Raw genomic sequence first — 19,468 nt, 5'->3', positions numbered from 1 at the left:
CGAGTAACATGTTTTTCTAACCTAGATTCTTCCTTAGTTTCTTTTCCATGAGAAGATCTAAGTTCTTCTAATTCTTGTTTGACTTTGGTCAACTCATCATCTAGAGTAACTACCTTTCTCTCTAGTTTGATTTTTTCCTCTTCTAATCTAGAGTTCATCTCCTATATGTGTTCTATGGTGCTAATATATGATTTTGGTGAAACTAGTTGTTGGACTAGATGCTAGTTTTTCTTTAAGTTCTTAGTTTCCCATTTCTGGTGTTTCCAAGTCATTTGTAAATGACTCTATGACTTTGAGCTTATCAGCCCTTTCCAACCTAGTTTTCTTTTTTGTGTACGCATATTTTTCTAAAACTTTAGATATATATGGATCTAAATAATTGTCATCAAGAGAATCTCAATTGAAAGTAGATTTATAATCAATCTCACTTGAGGCCAATTTTCCTATATGGCAAATCTACTCTCTTCATTTCGCCTGCTAGAAGATGTTGGTCCTTCATCTTCTTCCTCGCTCCACGATGCTTGATAGGCCTTCTTCTTTTCGGATACACACTTCAAACCTTTGTCCTTCCGGGGCATCTCGTTCTTCTCTGTCTCAGGACATTCATAAATCAAGTGCCCCTTCTTTCAAAACTTAACTTCGTATCCCTCCTTTAGTAGATTGAGGTGAGCTCCGACCTCCCTCTTTGTTCATCTCATGAGTTTTTCATAAAAACTATAATTATGTGTTTAACGTTTTAGTTAGCCCACTATATGTCCCCTTTATTCTAAACATAAGACAAACTTATTTTGCCTCTTTTATCATCATTCAAAAACCTGTGACCACAGTCATCTGATCCCCAACTCCATCACGTCAAAAACACATGAAAATTATTGTTAGATTCCCAGAAACAAAAAAAAAAACCCATGACGACAAGCGGGACGATGCAACTCCAAGCACATGAAAATTATTTCTATAAAGTGTATCACCAGGCCTGGGATAACGAAAAACGACGGGCCTTAGTTTTATTCACGGCAAAGAGGGGGGTGGGAGAGTTTCAGAAGAGGAACATGACTTCGTTGATGTGGTTGACGCGCTCGTCAGGAGAGCTGTAGCCAGCGATGGTGTACGTCGTCGGTCCTCCGGGACGGGCGATGATGGCCTCTTCAAAGGGCGACCCTCTGATGGCTTCCCTCAATAACGTCGCCTGAATTGGAATTATGGGGTCTACGAGAACACCTCCGAATCTCCTCACAGCCGCGTACTGCGGGCCAGGCCAGGTCTCGGCGCGTACCTCGCTCGAGGTCGGTGGCTTCTTCTGGAATTTCCGAGGCAGATAGAACCTCACCGTGAACGTCCCTGCAAACGGGCTTATGTCCACCACCACTGGCGCCGTCATCCCGATCTTCTTGCTCTTGGCGTTCTTCCCCTCTATGTACGCGAACAGCCTGTATCGTTCAACCGCATATCACCCAGAGATTGCATGAAAAGCTGACGTAGTTTGACTTGCTTTAAGAGAAATAGATAGATAGATAGATATATAGATTTAGAGAGAAAGATATTGCGGGTGATAGAGAGATAGGTGAATTGATGTACTGGAGATATAAATAGATATAGTGAAGATAGATAGATAGATGGAAAGAGAAGGAATAGAGAGTGATAGAGAGACAGATGGATCGATGCATTGATATGGAGAGAAATAGATACATAGTGAAGATAGATTGATGGAGAGAGAAGGATATAGAGAGTGATAGAGAGATCGATGGATCGATATTGATATGGAGAGAAATAGATTTATAGTGAAGATAGATTGGTCGCGAGATAAAGATAAAGAGAGTGATAGATGAATCGATGGATCGATGTACTGGAGATAGAAATAGATGTATAGTGAAGATAGATAGATGGAGAGAGAAAGATATTGAGAGTGATAGAGAGATAGATGGATCGATGTATTGATAATGAGAGAAATAGATATATTGTGAAGATAGATAGAAATGAAAAGAAAGAAAGAAAAATTGATAGAAAGAAAAAGAGAGATAATTGGTGGAGAGAGAATGAGAGGGAAAGATAAAAGATAGATGGATGGATAGATGGCATGGATAGAGATATATATACATATAAATATGTAGATGATTGGGCAAGAGATAAAGATACAGATCGATAAACAGAGAGAGATACATATAGATAAGCAGAGAGAGATACATAGAGATAGATAGATGGGTAAGAGATAAATAAACAGATAGATAAGCAGAGAGAAATACATAGAGATAGATTGATAGGCAGAGAAAGATGAATATAGATAGACAGATGGACGGAGATAGATAGATGGATGGATAGAGATAGATAGATGGATCAATAGATAGAGAGAGATAAAAAATGCAATATATTTAGATAGACAGATATATACGATATAGCGAGACAAATAGATTAATAGGTAGGTAGGTAGATAGATGTATAAAATATCGAGAGATAAAAAAGAATCGATAAATAGATAGATAAAAGACAGATGGATAGATGGATAAAAGATATAGATAGTAGATAAAAAATTATACATAGGTGGATAAATAAAGACAGAAAGATAGAAATTGAGATAAAAGGATAGATAAATATATAGATTGACGCATAGAGAGATATACAGAGATAGATAGATACTCTGAGAGTAAGAGATAAATAGATAGATGGAGAGGGAAAACCCTTGAGATAAATTTAGGGAGGTAAATATACATCAGCATAGGATTGCATGAAAAGTTGACGTAACTTTAGAAGACTAGAGAGATAGAGTGAGATAAGTTAAGAGATAGAGATAGAGAGATGGCTCTATGGATAGATAGACGGAGATTATGATAGAGATTGCGAGTGAAAGACAAATAAAGAGATAGTTGTAGAGAGATATACATAGAGAGAGCGAAACAGATATAGATACAGATAGATAGAGAGACATAGATAAAGATTGTTAGAGAAAGAGAGATAAAGAGATAGATATAGGGAGAGATACATAAAGAGATAAAGAGACATATAGATGGATAATGATCGAGAGATAAAATCATAACTAGATATAGCGAGAGAGATAAAAGTTGATAGATGAGACAGAGATAAATGAATAGATGGGAAGATGGAGACATAGAAAGGATGAGAGACAAAAAGATAAATTAGATAGAGAGCGAATAGATGGGTAGATGGAGATATAGAAAGAGTGAGCGACAGATAAATGAATAGATGGGTAGATTGGAGATATAGAAAGGGTGAGAGACAGATAAATGAATAGATGGGTAGATGGAGATATAGATAGGGTGATAGAAAGATAAAAAGATAAATAAAATAGAAAGAACGAGGGAGATAGAGATAGATAGACAGTGAGCAAGAGAAATGGATAGATAAAGAGCGAGAAATAGAGAGAGATAGATAGAGAATGAGGAAGAAAGAGAAATAGATGTAAATAGATCGAGAGATAGCGAGCAAGAGAGAGAGATACAGATACAGATAGATAGATAGCGAGCGAGAGATAGATAGAGAGATAGTGATAGAGATAGCTAGGTAGATAGAGAGAGAGAGAGAGAGAGAGAGAGAGAGAGAGAGAGAGAGAGAGAGAGAGAGAGAGAGAGAGAGAGAGAGAGAGAGAGAGAGAGAGAGAGAGAGAGAGAGAGAGAGAGAGAGAGAGAGAGAGAGAGAGAGAGAGAGAGAGAGAGAGAGAGAGAGAGAGAGAGAGAGAGAGAGAGAGAGAGAGAGAGAGAGAGAGAGAGAGGGAGAGAGAGAGAGAGAGAGAGACTTACGGGCCGAAACCTTTAGCGGTGGCATTCTGGAAGGAGTTGCCGCTGATGGGAGGGGTGGAGATCCAGAGAGCCTTCTTGTACCGCCTGATCTCGAAGTCTTTGCCGGAGAATACAACGTCATAGGAGGGGCACTCCAATTTCCCACAGTTCGGAGGCGTAGGGAAAGCTCCGGTGGCAGCGGATTCTCTGATACAGATTAAGCTAAACCACAGGAACACGACGGCGAAGATCAATCCTCGCCTGCAGGAGAAGAAACCCAAATCAGCCATTTTCCAGTGATGCAGAGAAGTCAACGAAAGACGTCTTTTAAACAAAGTGCGGGGATTTTCAATGGCTGCAAAGTGGGCTGCCGGTCGTCGAAGTCTACGCCTCTACGGCCAAAACTCTGGCACGTCGCCTACTGCATTTAGTGATGGGTCCACTATATGTATAAGTTCACGTTCATCCGGGTCACTGTCACCATGATCGCATTCAAGTCAATATGATCCATGCCGTAGCTGGCTCTCTGCATTTTCCTACACCCACGAGTCGATAAGGATCACTGGAAAGATCCTACGCATCTTTAGGATATTTTCCACTTTAGGAACGCCATAAGGAGTTTTGAAAGATGCACCACAATCTTAGCAAAAACCAACACGCCTTCTTTTATTTGGGTTTCTCACAATCTTAACAAAATCTTAACAGCCTTCATAAAAACCAACACGCCTGCTTTTATTTCGGTTTCTCGCAATGTGGGGTTTTGAAAGATGCACCACAGTCTTAACAAAAACCAATAGGTCAGCTTTTATTTCGGTTTCTCACAATCTTAACAAGTTCTTAACAATCTTGACAAAAACCAACACGCCTGCTATTCTTTCGGTTTCTCGCAATAAGGGGTTTTGAAAGATGCACCACAATCTTAACAAAAACCAACATGCCTGCTTTTATTTCGGTTTCTCACAACGATACAGGCTCCGAGTGGAACAGAAAAAACAAAGAAAAAGAACAAATCATTGTCATTATTGAGGGAAACGGAGGCGACCCGGCGCTTAGAACAGGAAGAACACTTCGTTCACGCGGTCGAACTCGAATGGCCCGTTGTAAGAAGCGACGTAGTAAGTCGAAGGAACCGCTTTCCCGTCTCGCAGAGCAGCGGCCCAGCGCGTGCCGCGCAAGCTCTCCGTCAAGGCCTGGACTTGCGGCGGGATGTTATTATCGTTGGCGAAACCGCCATACCTTTTAACCGCGACGAACTTCGTTCTCGGCCAATTCCCAACAGTCACGAACGGCGCAGTCGGCAGCGCCTCCTTCTTCAACGCCTTGGGCACGAAAAACCGGACTACGAAAGTCGAGTTCTTTGTAGCCACTTCTGACGGTGTGATGTCCACGATGGCCGGGGCCGTCATGTTCACTCTCGCACCCTGATCGTTCCTCCCGTTTATGTACGCGAAGAGGCTGAACAACAAGTCTTAGATTAGAGAGAGAAAGAGAGACAAATCGCGAATAATCGAGAGGAGAAAGGGATAGATATCTTGATAATTGCGTTATCTTCATGCAAATATGGAATACTGGGAAGTTTACTTACAGGTTGAAGGCTTCATCGGCAGCGAATCGGTAGGTTTTGGAGCTGACGGGGGGGCTGGAGATCCAGAGATCGTTGGGATAGCGCCTGATCTCGAAGTTTGGGGTGGAGTAGACGACCTTGTACGTTGGGCACTCTATGAATCTGCAGTTGGACGGAACGGGGTAGCCTTGAACGGCGCCGTCTCCTCCCCGGAGGAAGCAGGAGAGCAGAAGAAGAAGAAGCAGACCCGGCCATGCTCTGGAGACGAAGAAGCCCATCTTGCGGAAGAACGGTGATACCGTCAGAAGTCAACTGTGATGGTAGTATAGGAGCTGTTAGGGTGCTGATTTTAGTGGTTTCTCTTCTTACGGGTGGAGCGGGAGCCACGCATCTCATTGACCAAATAAAAGAAAGCATTTTTTTTTGTTTATGGTGTTATGGTCCTTCAAATATTTTTGCTAGTTGAAAATACCCCCTTCGGCCACGTCTGATCTGACCTTAAAGTACCACTAGGAGGCGATGACACAACACATAACTTTGGGACGCGTCATCCAAAAGGTTTTTCTCAAACAACTTTGAAAATGCTTTATTAAAATTTTAAACAATTTATTTAATATTGTTATGTAGTCATTTTGGGAGTCACACTTAGGATTTGACCATCCTAGTCGAGTCTTGGCTTTTAACAAACACCTAAATCTTACCTAAAGTTTGTTTGTTCTAGTTTTATCAAGTTGACTAAATGTCAAAATCAAAGTAGAAACACCTTATTGATGGTTATGTAGACCATCAATACAATTAGCTTTTTTCTTAAAATGAAATCAATGTAACTGACTTAAAAAATGCACATGATGAATGTGCCTTCCCTTCCCTTCGTGTCTCTGCCTTCTCCCTCTCTCCCTGGCCAGTTCTTCTTCCACACCTCTATTTCTTTGTGGGAAACTGTCAGGATGAATAGAGAGAAAGACAAATTGGATAGAGAAACAACTTGCTATGGGTTCCCACAACGCAACGGTTAAAATTTGATCTTTCTACAATGACTTCTATATGGCCCTCTTTGGCGAGCTCAGTGCAGCATCAAAGCCCAACTGCACCATCCTCATACTGGCCACCCCTTGCAACCAGCTTGCCGCCGACGTGCAGCCCAAAGTTGTCCTCAGTTCCATCATCAGGCCCAGGTGGTTGATGATATAAAAATATGTGGCCCGCAAGCTAATCACACATTTCACATCTCGTTCTATGTACATTAATAGAATTATTCATTATAGTGCATGTGTGATGTTTAAAATGAAGTTCATGAATACATGATCAGACTTAGCAAATTATGATAAGATCGTACTACAGAGATCATTAGTATTTAAAGCATATGTTCTAAACATGCCTATTCGAAGGATATGCAAGAAGGACATCAAAGTATCCGGATAGAATATCACTATCTTGCCTCACTCATATGATGATTATGGCCGGTCCCGTAGCCATTAGTGTGGAGATACTAAGGATAGATAATGAGTGTTCTTTAGTGGAAAGAGTTCACTAAATTGATCAATATGAATCCCTAAATGGTATTATGCCAAACTGTCAATCAGGTTGATTTATGTCATGGTTGATTTAAGTGGTCCTTAGACCTAAGACACCAAAGACGTCTTGTGGATGGACGCTTGTACTTTGACTATGGCCAACAAGTCTCTAATCATGGGATTCTAAACGGTCTTAGTTCGGGTACATGAAGAAGTTCAGGAAGACGATTGAGTTGTCAAGATGGGATCGTCCACCCTCAATATAAGAGGTGACAACTCAAGGAAGACGATGCGATGAAGTCCTTGGCCAAGGTGGTGAAATATCGGAGAAGAGTTGTCTGATGACTTTTGAATGCATCAGTACTAATTCGGATGACCGATTAGGGTTTGATAGTTAACCATACCCTAAGTCGTCCAAGGAGCGTCAAGTGGATGAGGGATTATACGTAACCGATGACGAATATGTTCTATGAGTGAGTTGATATATACTCCTTTGTATCTTCTAGAACATAAGGTGTAGCTTGACACCCCACATGTTGGGGACTCGACCTATCGATTAGGTTAAAACAATCCGACGGTAATTAATCTATATGATGATAGGGCATATTAATTTGGAAGGCGATAAAGGGTATTGGGTCGTTGGAGTCGTTAAGCAGACTGATACATGGGCCTAGAGGGTCACACGCAAATGGTCTTTTGGACATCAATTATGGGGGCGTTTTTATGAAAAACACCCACTTAGTATAAATAAGGGAAGGCCCTAAACAAAATTCACCTAGGACAGAACGTTTCAGGGTCCTTCCCCTTCTTCTCCCTTTCTCCCACACCTCATCTCCAGTCCTGATGTGATGAGGACAACATAACGGCGATGACAGAGATTGAACAGGGCTCGTCAATGAGAAGGAGGAGATACGACGTGCAGAGGACCACGTGGATATTTCTAGAGGCTACACACTTGAGCATGGATCCGTGAAAAGGTAATTCATTTCATGATTTTATCGATTCCATGCAATTTTGCAAAAGTATTCTGCTGTATATTGTTTTGATTTGTTCACCCATATCAATGCCTCGAGAACCCGACAATCGATACTCGTCTCTAACCAAACACACAACTTATGTTCATGTGATACCTTTGATGGGATCCTCTTAGGGGGATTTAGGAGTGGGAAGCTAGAGCAATTGAGCCAGGGTGGGAAGTTTGAATGGGGGGCCGCGCTGGAGAAACCAAGCAGAAATAGAAAGCTGAAGTGGAGAAGGGAGCAACATTGGGAGGTGGGGAGCATAAGTAGGGATGAGTTTTATAATTTTACCAAAAATATAAAAAAATATCTATTATTTTATTACCAATCTCAGTCTAGTTTCACAATCAAACCTAACCCTCCACTACCAGCTGGTCCACCCTAACGCTGTTGATCTATGGTTCTGGTTTGGTTCACGCCTACCAATCACTAGTCCTAAATGACCAACCGTAGTCACAAGGTAAAGTACATGGATAAATGAAGGATCAAGATTCTGTGAGTTCCCAATTATCATCCTGTCCAGGTGCTTTGGACATCTGTCATGACAGTTTTTCTGCCTCGATGTAAAAAATGTTCCATCCAAAAGAATTAGACAACAAATGATGGCAAATGGAAAACATATCTGCATTTAATTTTTACTGATACCCCTAAGATAGACCCCAAGGGAAAGAGATGGAGGTTTGAGAGAAAATAAACAAAGTTATGGAAGTTCAAGGGAGAAGAATATATGCAATCAGAGAGACAAAGATATGAAAAGAGAGAGAGATGGAGAATTGAGTTAGAAGAAGTTAGGTAAAGAGATATGTAAGTTTGAGAGAGGATGATAGACTAAGAGAGAGATTAAGATATGATCAGAGAGAGATATAGAGATTTTAGAGAGGACAAGATTGGTAGAGAGAGAGATAAATGAAGTTTTGAGAGAGAAGAAAATGGGCAAGGACAGCGATAGAGATGAGAATGGCACTAGATTTTGCTAAGCAGATGAGAGTGAAAAAGGAGAGAGTGAATCCTTTTTGATGTGAGTTTCAAATCTTAACTGAAAACTTTTAAGTTATAGGGTATCAATATGCTAGCAACACACCCATTTCTGCATGAACAGTTTTTTCATGGAACAATTTCCAAACATGAGGGTTTTGAACGATCCATAAAATGAGACAGGGGACGAGTATGATAACCATACCAAACTGTCCAAGTGCCTTATTCTAGATGATTTTGCACTTCAGTAACCATGCAATTGATTTTAGCTTGGAGTGAAATCAACCAAGACAATCAATCCTTTTTTTTTATCAGACAAAAAAATTTCTATGATTTTCCCTAAGCCTGAAAACCTAACTGAACCCATAAAAGTCATATAATATTTACTATTTTTAAAATATAGTTTTTTGACTATGACCTAGGGGTTTCAATTACGAGATTCTAAATAGTTTTAGCTTTCATTAGATAAGTTATGAAGTGATTTTGAGATCAATATAGGATTGTCTAACTCAAATAAGAGGTTCCAATGGACTCCTCAAGTAAAATAGTAAAAATATCAACAAATAATTTTATTATGATTTCCCAATGATTCAATCATAGATAAGATGAGCGATCAGGGTTTGATTACTGACTAAGCCTTAAGTTATTTTAGGAGTGTGTAGAGTACAGTAGGTGAAAGATAGGTTGGAATATGTACCTTCTAGAACATGTAATGTTTAACCCCTCATGTCTCGGAGACCAGACCTATGAATAGGGCTAAATCAATATTTGATAATTCAATCTATATCTTATATATGATTATATTATGTAGTTGACCAATGAAACGTTAGTAGGATTATGAAGTTCTTAACTATATGCATAGATGGTCTTATAGAGTAAAATGCATAAGGTTTATTTGATCTTAAACAAAAATACATTAAACAGAAAATGATCCAAAGTCCAAAGTGAGAAATTGCACTAAAATTTTATGCTTGGGTGCCGCCTCCACAATCAATGAGACACAAACAGTGATATCATATTCTTAGATTTATTAAAGAAGTGAAACTGAAATGATAGAAGATTCAACTCCACACAAGACAACTAAATCATCCAAAGGTTTTGGACTTATTTAAAAAGGTCCAATTTAATTTATATTTCTCCCCCTGGGCAAAACTCATCTCAATCTATAGATTGTGACAGTTTGTAATAAATATGAACAAGAATCATGGTGTGGAACCTAAGATTCCTGATGAGTTTTATTACCACTTATTCCAAACATCTTTCAATGTATATGGAAAATAAATTGTATAAAAATTATGTATGAATAAAGTTAAAATATGTTTAATATATATGTGTATTCTTCACAAAATGGAGTCTAACTTAAAATAACACATCTTTCTAATAATTTAGTAGACATTAGAAACATGTCCCGTAAAAACTTTTGAGTATTTCATCATATGAAGATGCCAAAAAGGGAACTCATCGGTAAATTTATTGTCCAGATAAGACACGACCATGTGACTCATTAGATAGATATTTTTTGTCATTTTGTATTTCTAAAAGATTTGGGGAACGGAGGCATGGTAGATCTTACCATCATAATTCCTAGGATAATCAGTTATTCCTTAAAATGGTATTGTGGAATTTGGAATTTGATAGATATATCAACTACACAGCTTTTGGATTTTCATGATATGATTCGTTAGCAGGTTTATGCCCGGAAGGCCCGCCAGTAGCCCAATGCAGGCGTACATGCCTGACCCACTCCGGTCCCTACTTTCGCCATGCCCTACAGGAAGGAATGGAGGAAGTTTGTTGCTCTTGTGAGTCTCACTAACCCTCTCCTTCTACCTTTGCCTGGTCGTGAATCTTCCCTCTCTTGTTTGCAGGCCCGACATCGCCCCCTTGACATGCCACAACTGTTCTCCAACATTCCTTCGTCATATCCTCTACCCCAAGAATACCTTTTGTCTTCTCTCCTTCTCCCCCCATTCCTCAGTTAACATTTTGTGGAAGACGTGAATTATCATTTCATTTTGAACAGTTGAGTTATAGTAACCCTATCAAGGTCTTAACAAGGTGGGATCGAATCATTGGGATCAGATCCAAAATCCATCTCACCTCCATGGTTGCCTTTGTTCTACATGGAGATGAAATCTGAATACTCTACATCCATGGGGGGAGACGAAGCGCTATTGAAGGCCATAGCCAAGGCTTTGGATATCCATCTCTGGTATCTTGTTGAGCAAGTGAAGGTATAGATGCTCGTGCATGAGCAAAGACAAGCAGCACCGGCAATGGCGACAATGCCACCGCTCCACGACATCTATTAGGATGTGCCACCCATTGCCGTTGCGATGGAGCTGGTTGTTTCAGATTCCTTGTTTGATTACGATGATGTGGGGCTTCTTCTTCTGCCTCCATGTCTGCCATACTACAGCCGTTTCACAATGGGCCCTTTGGCTGCCACCGTTGTCGTAGTTTTGACTACGCCTGCCACCAACCTTGGTCCTTCTCTTATGGTCATGCGTGGCTAGGGAGGGCGTGAGAACCCCGCGCCAACAAACCCTAATGGATCGTCAATGTTGGGCTAGTGAGCAGCCGATCCATGGCACAGGGCGACAGGCTTGGACCCCCCCCTCCACAAGGTGAGCAAGGCCCATTTCATCCGAGGCATCAAGACGGTGTGAACAGGCCCGCCACTCACAGGGGATGGGCTCGAGTTCTCTCACCTACCAAAGGAAGGGGACCTATCACTCCCCAATGCTACCCCCCTCTAGGGCAAGCTGGATTGGTCCGACGAGGGGACTAGATCCCTTCGGGGTGGGAGGGTTGGCCTCCCCATCCAATGCCCTGCTATAGGGATGCTAGGTCTGCTTCGCCATGGGGGACTGCATTATGCCTTGAGACCTTCTGAACTTGGTCGAGCACATCCACCGCTCGCCACCCAAACTGGGACGAAAGACCACGTTCTCACCTTCCCCCCCATAATTGTGAAGCTGAAATTTGGTGGGGAAAGGCGGATGATGACTGGGACGCTCGTTTGAACTCTCCTTGGTGTGCATCGCCTCATGGGTTATCGAGGGGTCATCCTTAACACCCTGATGTCAACTACAATTGGGGTCAGCCTCACCACCGCCAAGCCCCCCATTTTCTCAGATTTTGATTTGAGTGTTGGTTGAGGCGTGTCGAGCAATATTTTTGTGCTACCCTGGCCAACGATGTGGAGCGCCTGCACATTGCCTATCCATGGATAGGAAAACATCAGTGTGGTTCTGCTACATCGACCACCGAGCGGGCTCCCATGATTGGGCAGATTTCAAACGTCAGCTCACCTAGCAGTTTCGACCTCCAACCTTGGGAGGGGTAACACCGACTCATTCGTTTAAACAAATGGGCCTTGTGGATAACTTGGTCGCTTATTTCATGGAGTTGGTGGACTACCTATCTGCTCTCACTAGCAACACCACAATGCACACTCTCTATGCCACCCTCTAACCTACCCTATGCATTGAGGTGAATTGTCTTCGTCCCTGACCCACTGATGAGCTGATTGAATGTGCATTTTCAATTGAGTCAAACTTCGCCAAACTCCAAGACCACGGGGACTGCCACGTTGGGTGAAAGTAGCGTCCCCTTGAAGGTGCACCGCCTTGTCCACTACAAGGTGTAGTCAACACCAACGGGGCTGATGGATATTATGTGGCCGTCAAGCCAATCACACTACCATGTTTATTTAATTTCATTGAATAAAATATTTATATTCATTATTATTCTGTGTGATGTTTATAATAAAGTTCATAAATACGTGCAATGACTTTCTCAATTATGATGATATCATAATACATTGACCACTAGTCTTTAAACATGTATTCCAAATATTTATATTCGATGGATAGTCAAGATAGACATCGAATTATGCGGATAGAAAAGCACTAGTTGATCCTACTTATACAATAAGTATAGCTGATCCTACGGCTATTAGTGTGGCGACACTAAGGATGGATAGTGAGTGCTCGTTAGAGAAAGAGTTCACTGAATTGATCCATACAAATCCCTTAATGGTACTATACCTAAACGTCAATCAGGTTGATTCATGTCACGGTTGTATAAGTGATCCACTAACATGAGGCACCAAGGACATATCGTGAATTGACGATTACATTTTGACTATGACTTACGAGCCTCTAATCATGGGATTCAAATATGTCATAGCTCGGATGTAGTAAGAAGCTCAAAGAGATGATTGAGTGGTCAAGACAGGATCATCCATCCGCAGTATAAGAGGAGATCGACTCAAGGATGACTATGCATAAAAATCCCATGCCAAGGTAGTGAGGATATTGGAGAAGGCGTTCTCTAATGATCCCTGCTACGCATCAGTACTTATCGAATGATGGATTAACGTTTGATGAAAAACCATACCCTAAGTCGTTCAAGAGTCTTGCGCGGATGATGGGTTATACATATACAATAACTACTCGACAAAGGTTCCATGACACAGTTCAAAACTGCTAGGTATCTTCTAGAGCACGAGATTTAGCTTCGCACCCCACAGCCTGGAAACTTAACCTATCGAAAGGGTTCAATTGATCCTTAATCTATGTGTTGATATAGTTAATTAATAAGGTTGGTCAATGATTGTTAGTGGGCCATTAAAGTTATTAACCAGAATGATACATGGGCCTAGAGGGTCACACGCACAGGGCCATAAGGGCATTGTTGGATATATTTTACTTTGTAGGGTTTTTGAGAAAAACCTTAGGTGAAATATAAAGAGGGGAAAGGAGTCTCATTTTAAGCACCCATGCAAGCCTGATTTGAGAGCCCCTCCCTTTCTCCACTCTCTTCTCCACTCATCCAAGGAGAGTGTCTTCATTGTTAGAAGATCTTCTAGATTTTCAAGAAGAGTTGAAGAAGAAGACATGGAGATCCAAGCGCCGAGTGATCGCGTGGATACTTCTAGAGGTTAGACAGCTTTAGAACAATCTTAGAGAGGCAAAGTCAAGGGTGGAACGAGTTCCCCAAAATGTACATTTGATGTTTGATTTTAAATATCCATCATGAATTGATCGACATGCTTCCACAACCGTGGACACATGTTTTCACAAATGAACTAAGGCACTAGTCCCAACAATGTAACTCATGGGGTCAATGTAACTACGATGCAATGCATCATAAGTGTCATACGTGCAGGCTCCGACTTGAGGGAGGCGCCGAGCTCTGAGCTTGGATGGGGTTGCCCGGTGACGGCGACGGTGGCCTCTAAAACCTCGTCGGAGGATTGAAGATGTCTATGGCTGACCAGAATCAATCCGTAGGGCTCACAGGTAATGGATGGACTCCTCCGTACTTGTAAGATGCTCACTTGCGTTCGTAGGTCTCTCTCAATTCTTTCCTCTCTCGCCTACCTAGCCCAAGCGTGATGGAATCAAGACGAAGGTACACTGCAAAAGGTAAAATAACAAGTGGTGGAGAGAGGGCGTACCTCGTCATCGTGCGGCTCTTCGTGCAGGCTGTTCATAGATATGACGTCAGGAGTGGGTGAGATGGAGAGGGGCTGGAGAATGTTGGCTGGGAGGTGAAGAGGGGCCTAGGAGGAGTGGCGCGAGGTGGAACTTCAGTTCAAGCAAGCGAGGAACTCGGCTAGCCACATCCCTATGGGACTGGTGCAAACGGGTCCGATGGCAATCGCGAGCGATGAGACGTCTCTGTGGTGGAGCGTGGGCCGTGTCGACCGTCAATGGCAACACGAAAGGCTCGACAATTTGGTGGAAGCGAGGACACAGTCTGGGTGTCAGCACGCGTTTGGTCAGTGTCGATTAACTGGCGTCAACTGATCGGCGATGGCTCAGTCGGAAGTAAGTTGACCGTCGGTGGCAGATTGGTAAATTGACCATCGGTGGCAGATTGGTTTGAGGCGGGGCAGTAGCGACCATGGTTGGCGTCGGTAGGACGGCCTTGACTATTTGCCTCCATCCCAATCGGCGCCGCCGCATCAAGCGAGGTCTTTGTCCTGTGGTGTGTTGCCCAAACTCGGCCGACGCGGGTGATTGGCTTCGGTTGTCCTTCCGCCCCTGACACCTGCCGGTCTGATGGAGGCCCTGATCGAAGGCAATTCATCAACCCAACAAGGCCATCTTGGCTGTGTTGGCGAGAACCTTGTCCGTCACCGGTTGACTTACGAGAGTCGCGATGGATATGTAGATCGCTCCGCAAGAGCAGATTCTCCACTCTGAATGGGCAAATTCAGCATCCATGGCTAGGAAGCAACTAGCAGGGCGATGGACTCATAAATCGTTGGAGGAATGCCAAATTACATCTGGATGCAGGGAAATTGTCCTACGCCAACTACACCCCAAATTATGCGTAGATAGATCGACCAGTAAATTGTCCACTCATCAGCCCCAATCTGTAAAAGGCCACGACAATTTTGGTGAGCTTCGAAGGGAATTCTGTTGTGGGGATTGTGGGACGGAAGTCCTCTCTCAGGCAGTAGTGGGAAGCCGAGCGTGTAGCAGATACTGTTGGGGGAGATAATTGGAGGGGTGGGGGGAAAAGAAGGGGCAATCTGGGATGTGTCACCTGCATGGAAAGCTCCTTTCTGCCTCTCCTCCCTCCTTCCCAATTCTTTCACTCTCCGTCCTTTCCCTCTTCACCCTCCCGTCTTCCTGATACAGGAGGGGTGAGGCCAAGCAATGGGGAAAATGATTCCTTCACAAACACAATTACCTGTTCTGATTCTTAGGGCACCCCGTTTTTTCCTTATAACGGGGAGGTCAATTGAGCCCCCTGATGGGTCAAAAAAAAGGGGAAATTGGGGTCCATTAGGGGGCCCTTATATAATGGGCCCCCCATTACAAAATAAAGGAAAAATTAAAACATAAAAAGAAAAGGGGGAAAAGACAACAGAGGGGGGTCCAAAAGACTAAGGACCCCTTCCCATGACGATGAAAACACCGACATATAGGACGTATCATAATGCGACGAAAACAAACTAACAAGTACAAAAACACAAAACACGACTAAAGAAGACGATGATAATCAAAATGCGATAAACGAGCATCTTCACTTGGCTATCGACGACGATGGCGGGAGGCGCGGATGACATAGTCGATGGTTCAGGATGACGTGCGCCATCATATTGGGTCAAGCCCAATTGAGTTGACCCAATAGCCAAGCTTACACAGGCCATATCTGGCCCATCGATCCGGACGTCCCAAACAGCCTCCGCTGCCAGCACTACTTGGTGTAAATTAAATTCCAAAGAAATCTAAAAATATTTAGTATTGATTTCTGTAGTTAATTAAAATTAGGAAAATAAGTGTAAAATATTTTTAGCGTTTTTCTTGTATTTCTGCTTCAATTTAAACTATAGAAAATTATTTAATTTAACTAAAAATCTAGAAAATCCCAGAAATTAGAATTCTCATCTCATAATCATTTCCTTAATTTCAAGCTTCAGAAAAATTCCAAAACTAAAATTCTGCCTCTGAGTGGATCGACCCCTTACTTGCCCCATAATAATTGTACAGTATTTAAGTGGAAATTTCATAAATATTTTTGATTAATTCTGAAATAGGAAAGAGACATAAAACTCGTAAATTAGGATTTATCCCCATCATCCTCGCCAGCTGCAAGTGGCGTCACTACTTGCTTTTACAACTTTTTATCATCTGCACCGATCAACAAAGCCTCAAGTACCTATTTGATCAGCGTGAGGTCTCAGGAAACTATAACAAATGGCGGTGTTGGAGGATCCCAAGTTGTTGCCCATCTTTCGTGCCATTGAAGTAGGCCAATCTCCCCCACTGCACTTTGCTCTCTCCAATGGCACTTTACTCTATGACGGCATGGTGGTATTGCCCAAGTCTTTACCATTCATCAACATTGACCTTGGAAAATTCTCTACCCAAGCACTAGGGGGCCACGGGGGGTTCTCAAAACCTACAAGCGCGTTGTTGCACAATTCTTCTACAGGAGCATGAAGCGTGATATCAAAACCTTTGTCAACAAGTGTCACATCTGCCAACAAAACAAAGCATCCACGCTCACCCCCAAGGCTTTACTCTACCCCCTTTTGACGCCCACGTGGGTTTGGGAGGACATTTCCACATACTTTATCGAAGGGCTTCCCAAATCGCATGGCATAGACACAATTCTAGTTGCGATAGATCACCTCAACAAGTATGTTCATTTTCTTGGCCTTCGTGATCCCTTTGCGGCCAAGGATGTTGTTGAGCTCTTCACTCGTAGTATTGTAAAGCTACATGGCACACCTAGCTCCATCATTTCTGATCGGGGTTCTGTCTTCATGAGTGGTTTCTAGCAAGTTGCACTCCCTCAAAGGCACCCAACTCTATCACACCTTGGCGTACCACCCCAAGATGGATGGGCAAACCAAGGCGCTCAACGGAAGTTTGGAAGCTTATCTTTTGTTGTTTTGCAGGCGACCAACCCAAGCGCTTGAGTCAGTGGTTGCACTGGGCCGAGCTCACCTATAACACCTCTTAACACTCGACCATCAATATGACTCCTTTCAAAGCCATATATGGGTGTGCCCCTCCCACACTCCTCAACTATGGTGCTACCACATCCCTTGTAGATGCAGAAGACCAGCTGTTGCATGACCGCAACATCCGTCTCATCTTACTACACCAGTACTTGGACCACGTGAAGGTCCCCTAGCCTATCACTAAACGGATGGGTCCCCTGGCCTACAACTCACTCTTCCCATTGACGCGCACATCCATCCTGTCTTCCACGTCTCCCAACTCAAGTGTGCGGATTAAGTTTGGCAAGTCTGTCTTCCATCATATCCTACCACTGCCCCATCACAACCACTACCCTCCGTGCTCATAGAAGACCAAGTTTGGCAAGTTGTGCTAAAAAAAATCCACTTTTGGCCTTCTTTGGCGGGTTGTCAAGTCCTCAATCATTGGTAGGGGTTACCAATTTCTGAAGCTACTTGGGAACCCGGCGACACCCTCTGTGACCACTTTCCCAACTTCTAGCTTGAGGAAAAGTTGGTTGAAATAGGGGGAGTAGTGATATGATTTTTCAGATGGTTTATGCCTGGAAGGCCCGCATAAAGCCCAATGTGGATGTACAGGCCCTGCCCACTCCACTCCCTACTTAAGCCATGTCCTGCTGAAAGGAAGGCAGGAAGTTTGCTGCACTTGTGGGTCTCACTAACCCTCGCCTTCTTTTCCTAGACGTGACTCTTTGCTCTCTGCTCTCGCAGAACCAACATCCGCATAAAGCCCACGACCATTCTCTAATGTTCCTTCATCATCTCCCTTACCCTTCTAGTCTCTTCTCTCCTCTACCTTGGGAATACCTTTCTCCTCTCTCCCTCTCCCCCCCTTCCTTAGTAAATGTTTTATGGAAGACATGAATTATCATTTCATTTCAAACAATTGAGATACAGCAACCCTATCATGGTCTCGACAGAACGGGATCGGATAATTTCAGGGGTAACATCTTATATATTCACATCAATGACATAATAGAAAATCAAATATAGATTTGAGACAAAATGAACCCTATACAAGTCAGGAAGAATGAACTCTAATGGCTTTGAAATGAAAATTAGGAAAACAACATGAAGCACATGGATAACATTTGGATAGGTGTGTAATAGTGTTGTGATCCTAACTTTATCTTCCAAGGAAGGAAACTTGTGCATTAGCATGTTCAAGGCATTACATACCCTCTTTTATTATTCGGTAGAGTAGAGCTAACCCAGTCATTTGGTCGTTTATCAAACAAGAAGTCTGTGAAATGTGACATATATCTTATAAATAAATTTAAAATTTTGAAGGAATAACATATTTTTAAAATTCTTCTCTAATAAATTATATAATATTATACCTCTATGCTTAATGAAAATGAAGGACGAACCACATGAATTTATAAGTAAACATGAACATTTGATGATGTGAATGTGATCTTAGCCATCACGTGAACTTGTGTGGAAGAGGTTTTGAGGCTAGATATGATGTTATAGTTAGGGTTTTGTGTGGATATCACGAGAGGATTGGTATGCCTGAGCCATATATTGGAAGGGAGCAATGTGATATGGGTTAGCGAGACTAGGCCTTATTGGATGGATGTCCCCTTTCTAGAGCCCTTACACTATGATAAATGTGTCATCGATTCAGACATAACTCAAAGAAATTGTCTGAAGTAAGTGTATCTTCTTTTCCTCTTCAGTCCAATCTTTTATCACGAGATGATCCGTGTGCCTGAGCCAAATATTAGAAGGGACCAATGCGATCTGGATTAGCAAGACTGAGCATCATTAGATAGATGCTCCCTTTCTAGAGCCCTTGACAGAAACATATGTGGCCGGCAAGCCAATCGCACACACCACATCTCGTTCTATGTACATTAATAGAATTTATTCATTATAGTGCATGTGTGACGTTTAAAATGAAGTTCATGAATACATGATCAGACTTGGTAAATTGTGATGAGATCGTACTAAAGAGATCATTAGTCTTTAAAGCATATGTTCTAAGCATTTCTATTCGAAGGATATGCGAGAAGGACATCAAAGTATCCAGATAGAATATCACTATCTTGCCTCACTCATATGATGATTATGGCCGGTCCCGTAGCCATTAGTGTGGAGACACTAAGGATAGATAATGAGTGTTCTTTAGTGGAAAGAGTTCACTAAATTGA

The 19,468-nt window shown here is 42.4% G+C and overlaps 2 protein-coding genes across 2 annotated transcripts; both read right to left on the bottom strand.

The window, feature by feature from the left end:
- Nucleotides 1-921: 921 nt before the first annotated feature.
- On the bottom strand, nt 922-4,054 carry LOC144705522 (uncharacterized). The gene is made up of 2 exons (XM_078578248.1): nt 3,750-4,054; nt 922-1,427 (listed from the first exon to the last, which is right to left on the bottom strand). The coding sequence occupies exons 1-2, from the start codon at nt 4,016-4,018 to the stop codon at nt 1,037-1,039; spliced, it is 660 nt and encodes a 219-aa protein (XP_078434374.1). The 5' UTR covers nt 4,019-4,054; the 3' UTR covers nt 922-1,036.
- A 593-nt stretch (nt 4,055-4,647) lies between these two features.
- LOC144705853 (uncharacterized) lies at nt 4,648-5,627 on the bottom strand. The gene is made up of 2 exons (XM_078578691.1): nt 5,314-5,627; nt 4,648-5,183 (listed from the first exon to the last, which is right to left on the bottom strand). The coding sequence occupies exons 1-2, from the start codon at nt 5,568-5,570 to the stop codon at nt 4,778-4,780; spliced, it is 663 nt and encodes a 220-aa protein (XP_078434817.1). The 5' UTR covers nt 5,571-5,627; the 3' UTR covers nt 4,648-4,777.
- Between the last annotated feature and the right edge of the window lie 13,841 nt (nt 5,628-19,468).

This window comes from Wolffia australiana, chromosome 7 (assembly GCF_029677425.1).
Source record: "Wolffia australiana isolate 7733 chromosome 7, ASM2967742v1".
Classification (NCBI taxonomy): Eukaryota; Viridiplantae; Streptophyta; class Magnoliopsida; order Alismatales; family Araceae; genus Wolffia; species Wolffia australiana.
Note: the sequence above shows the minus strand (reverse complement) of the source record. Positions and strands in the feature narration are given on the sequence as shown.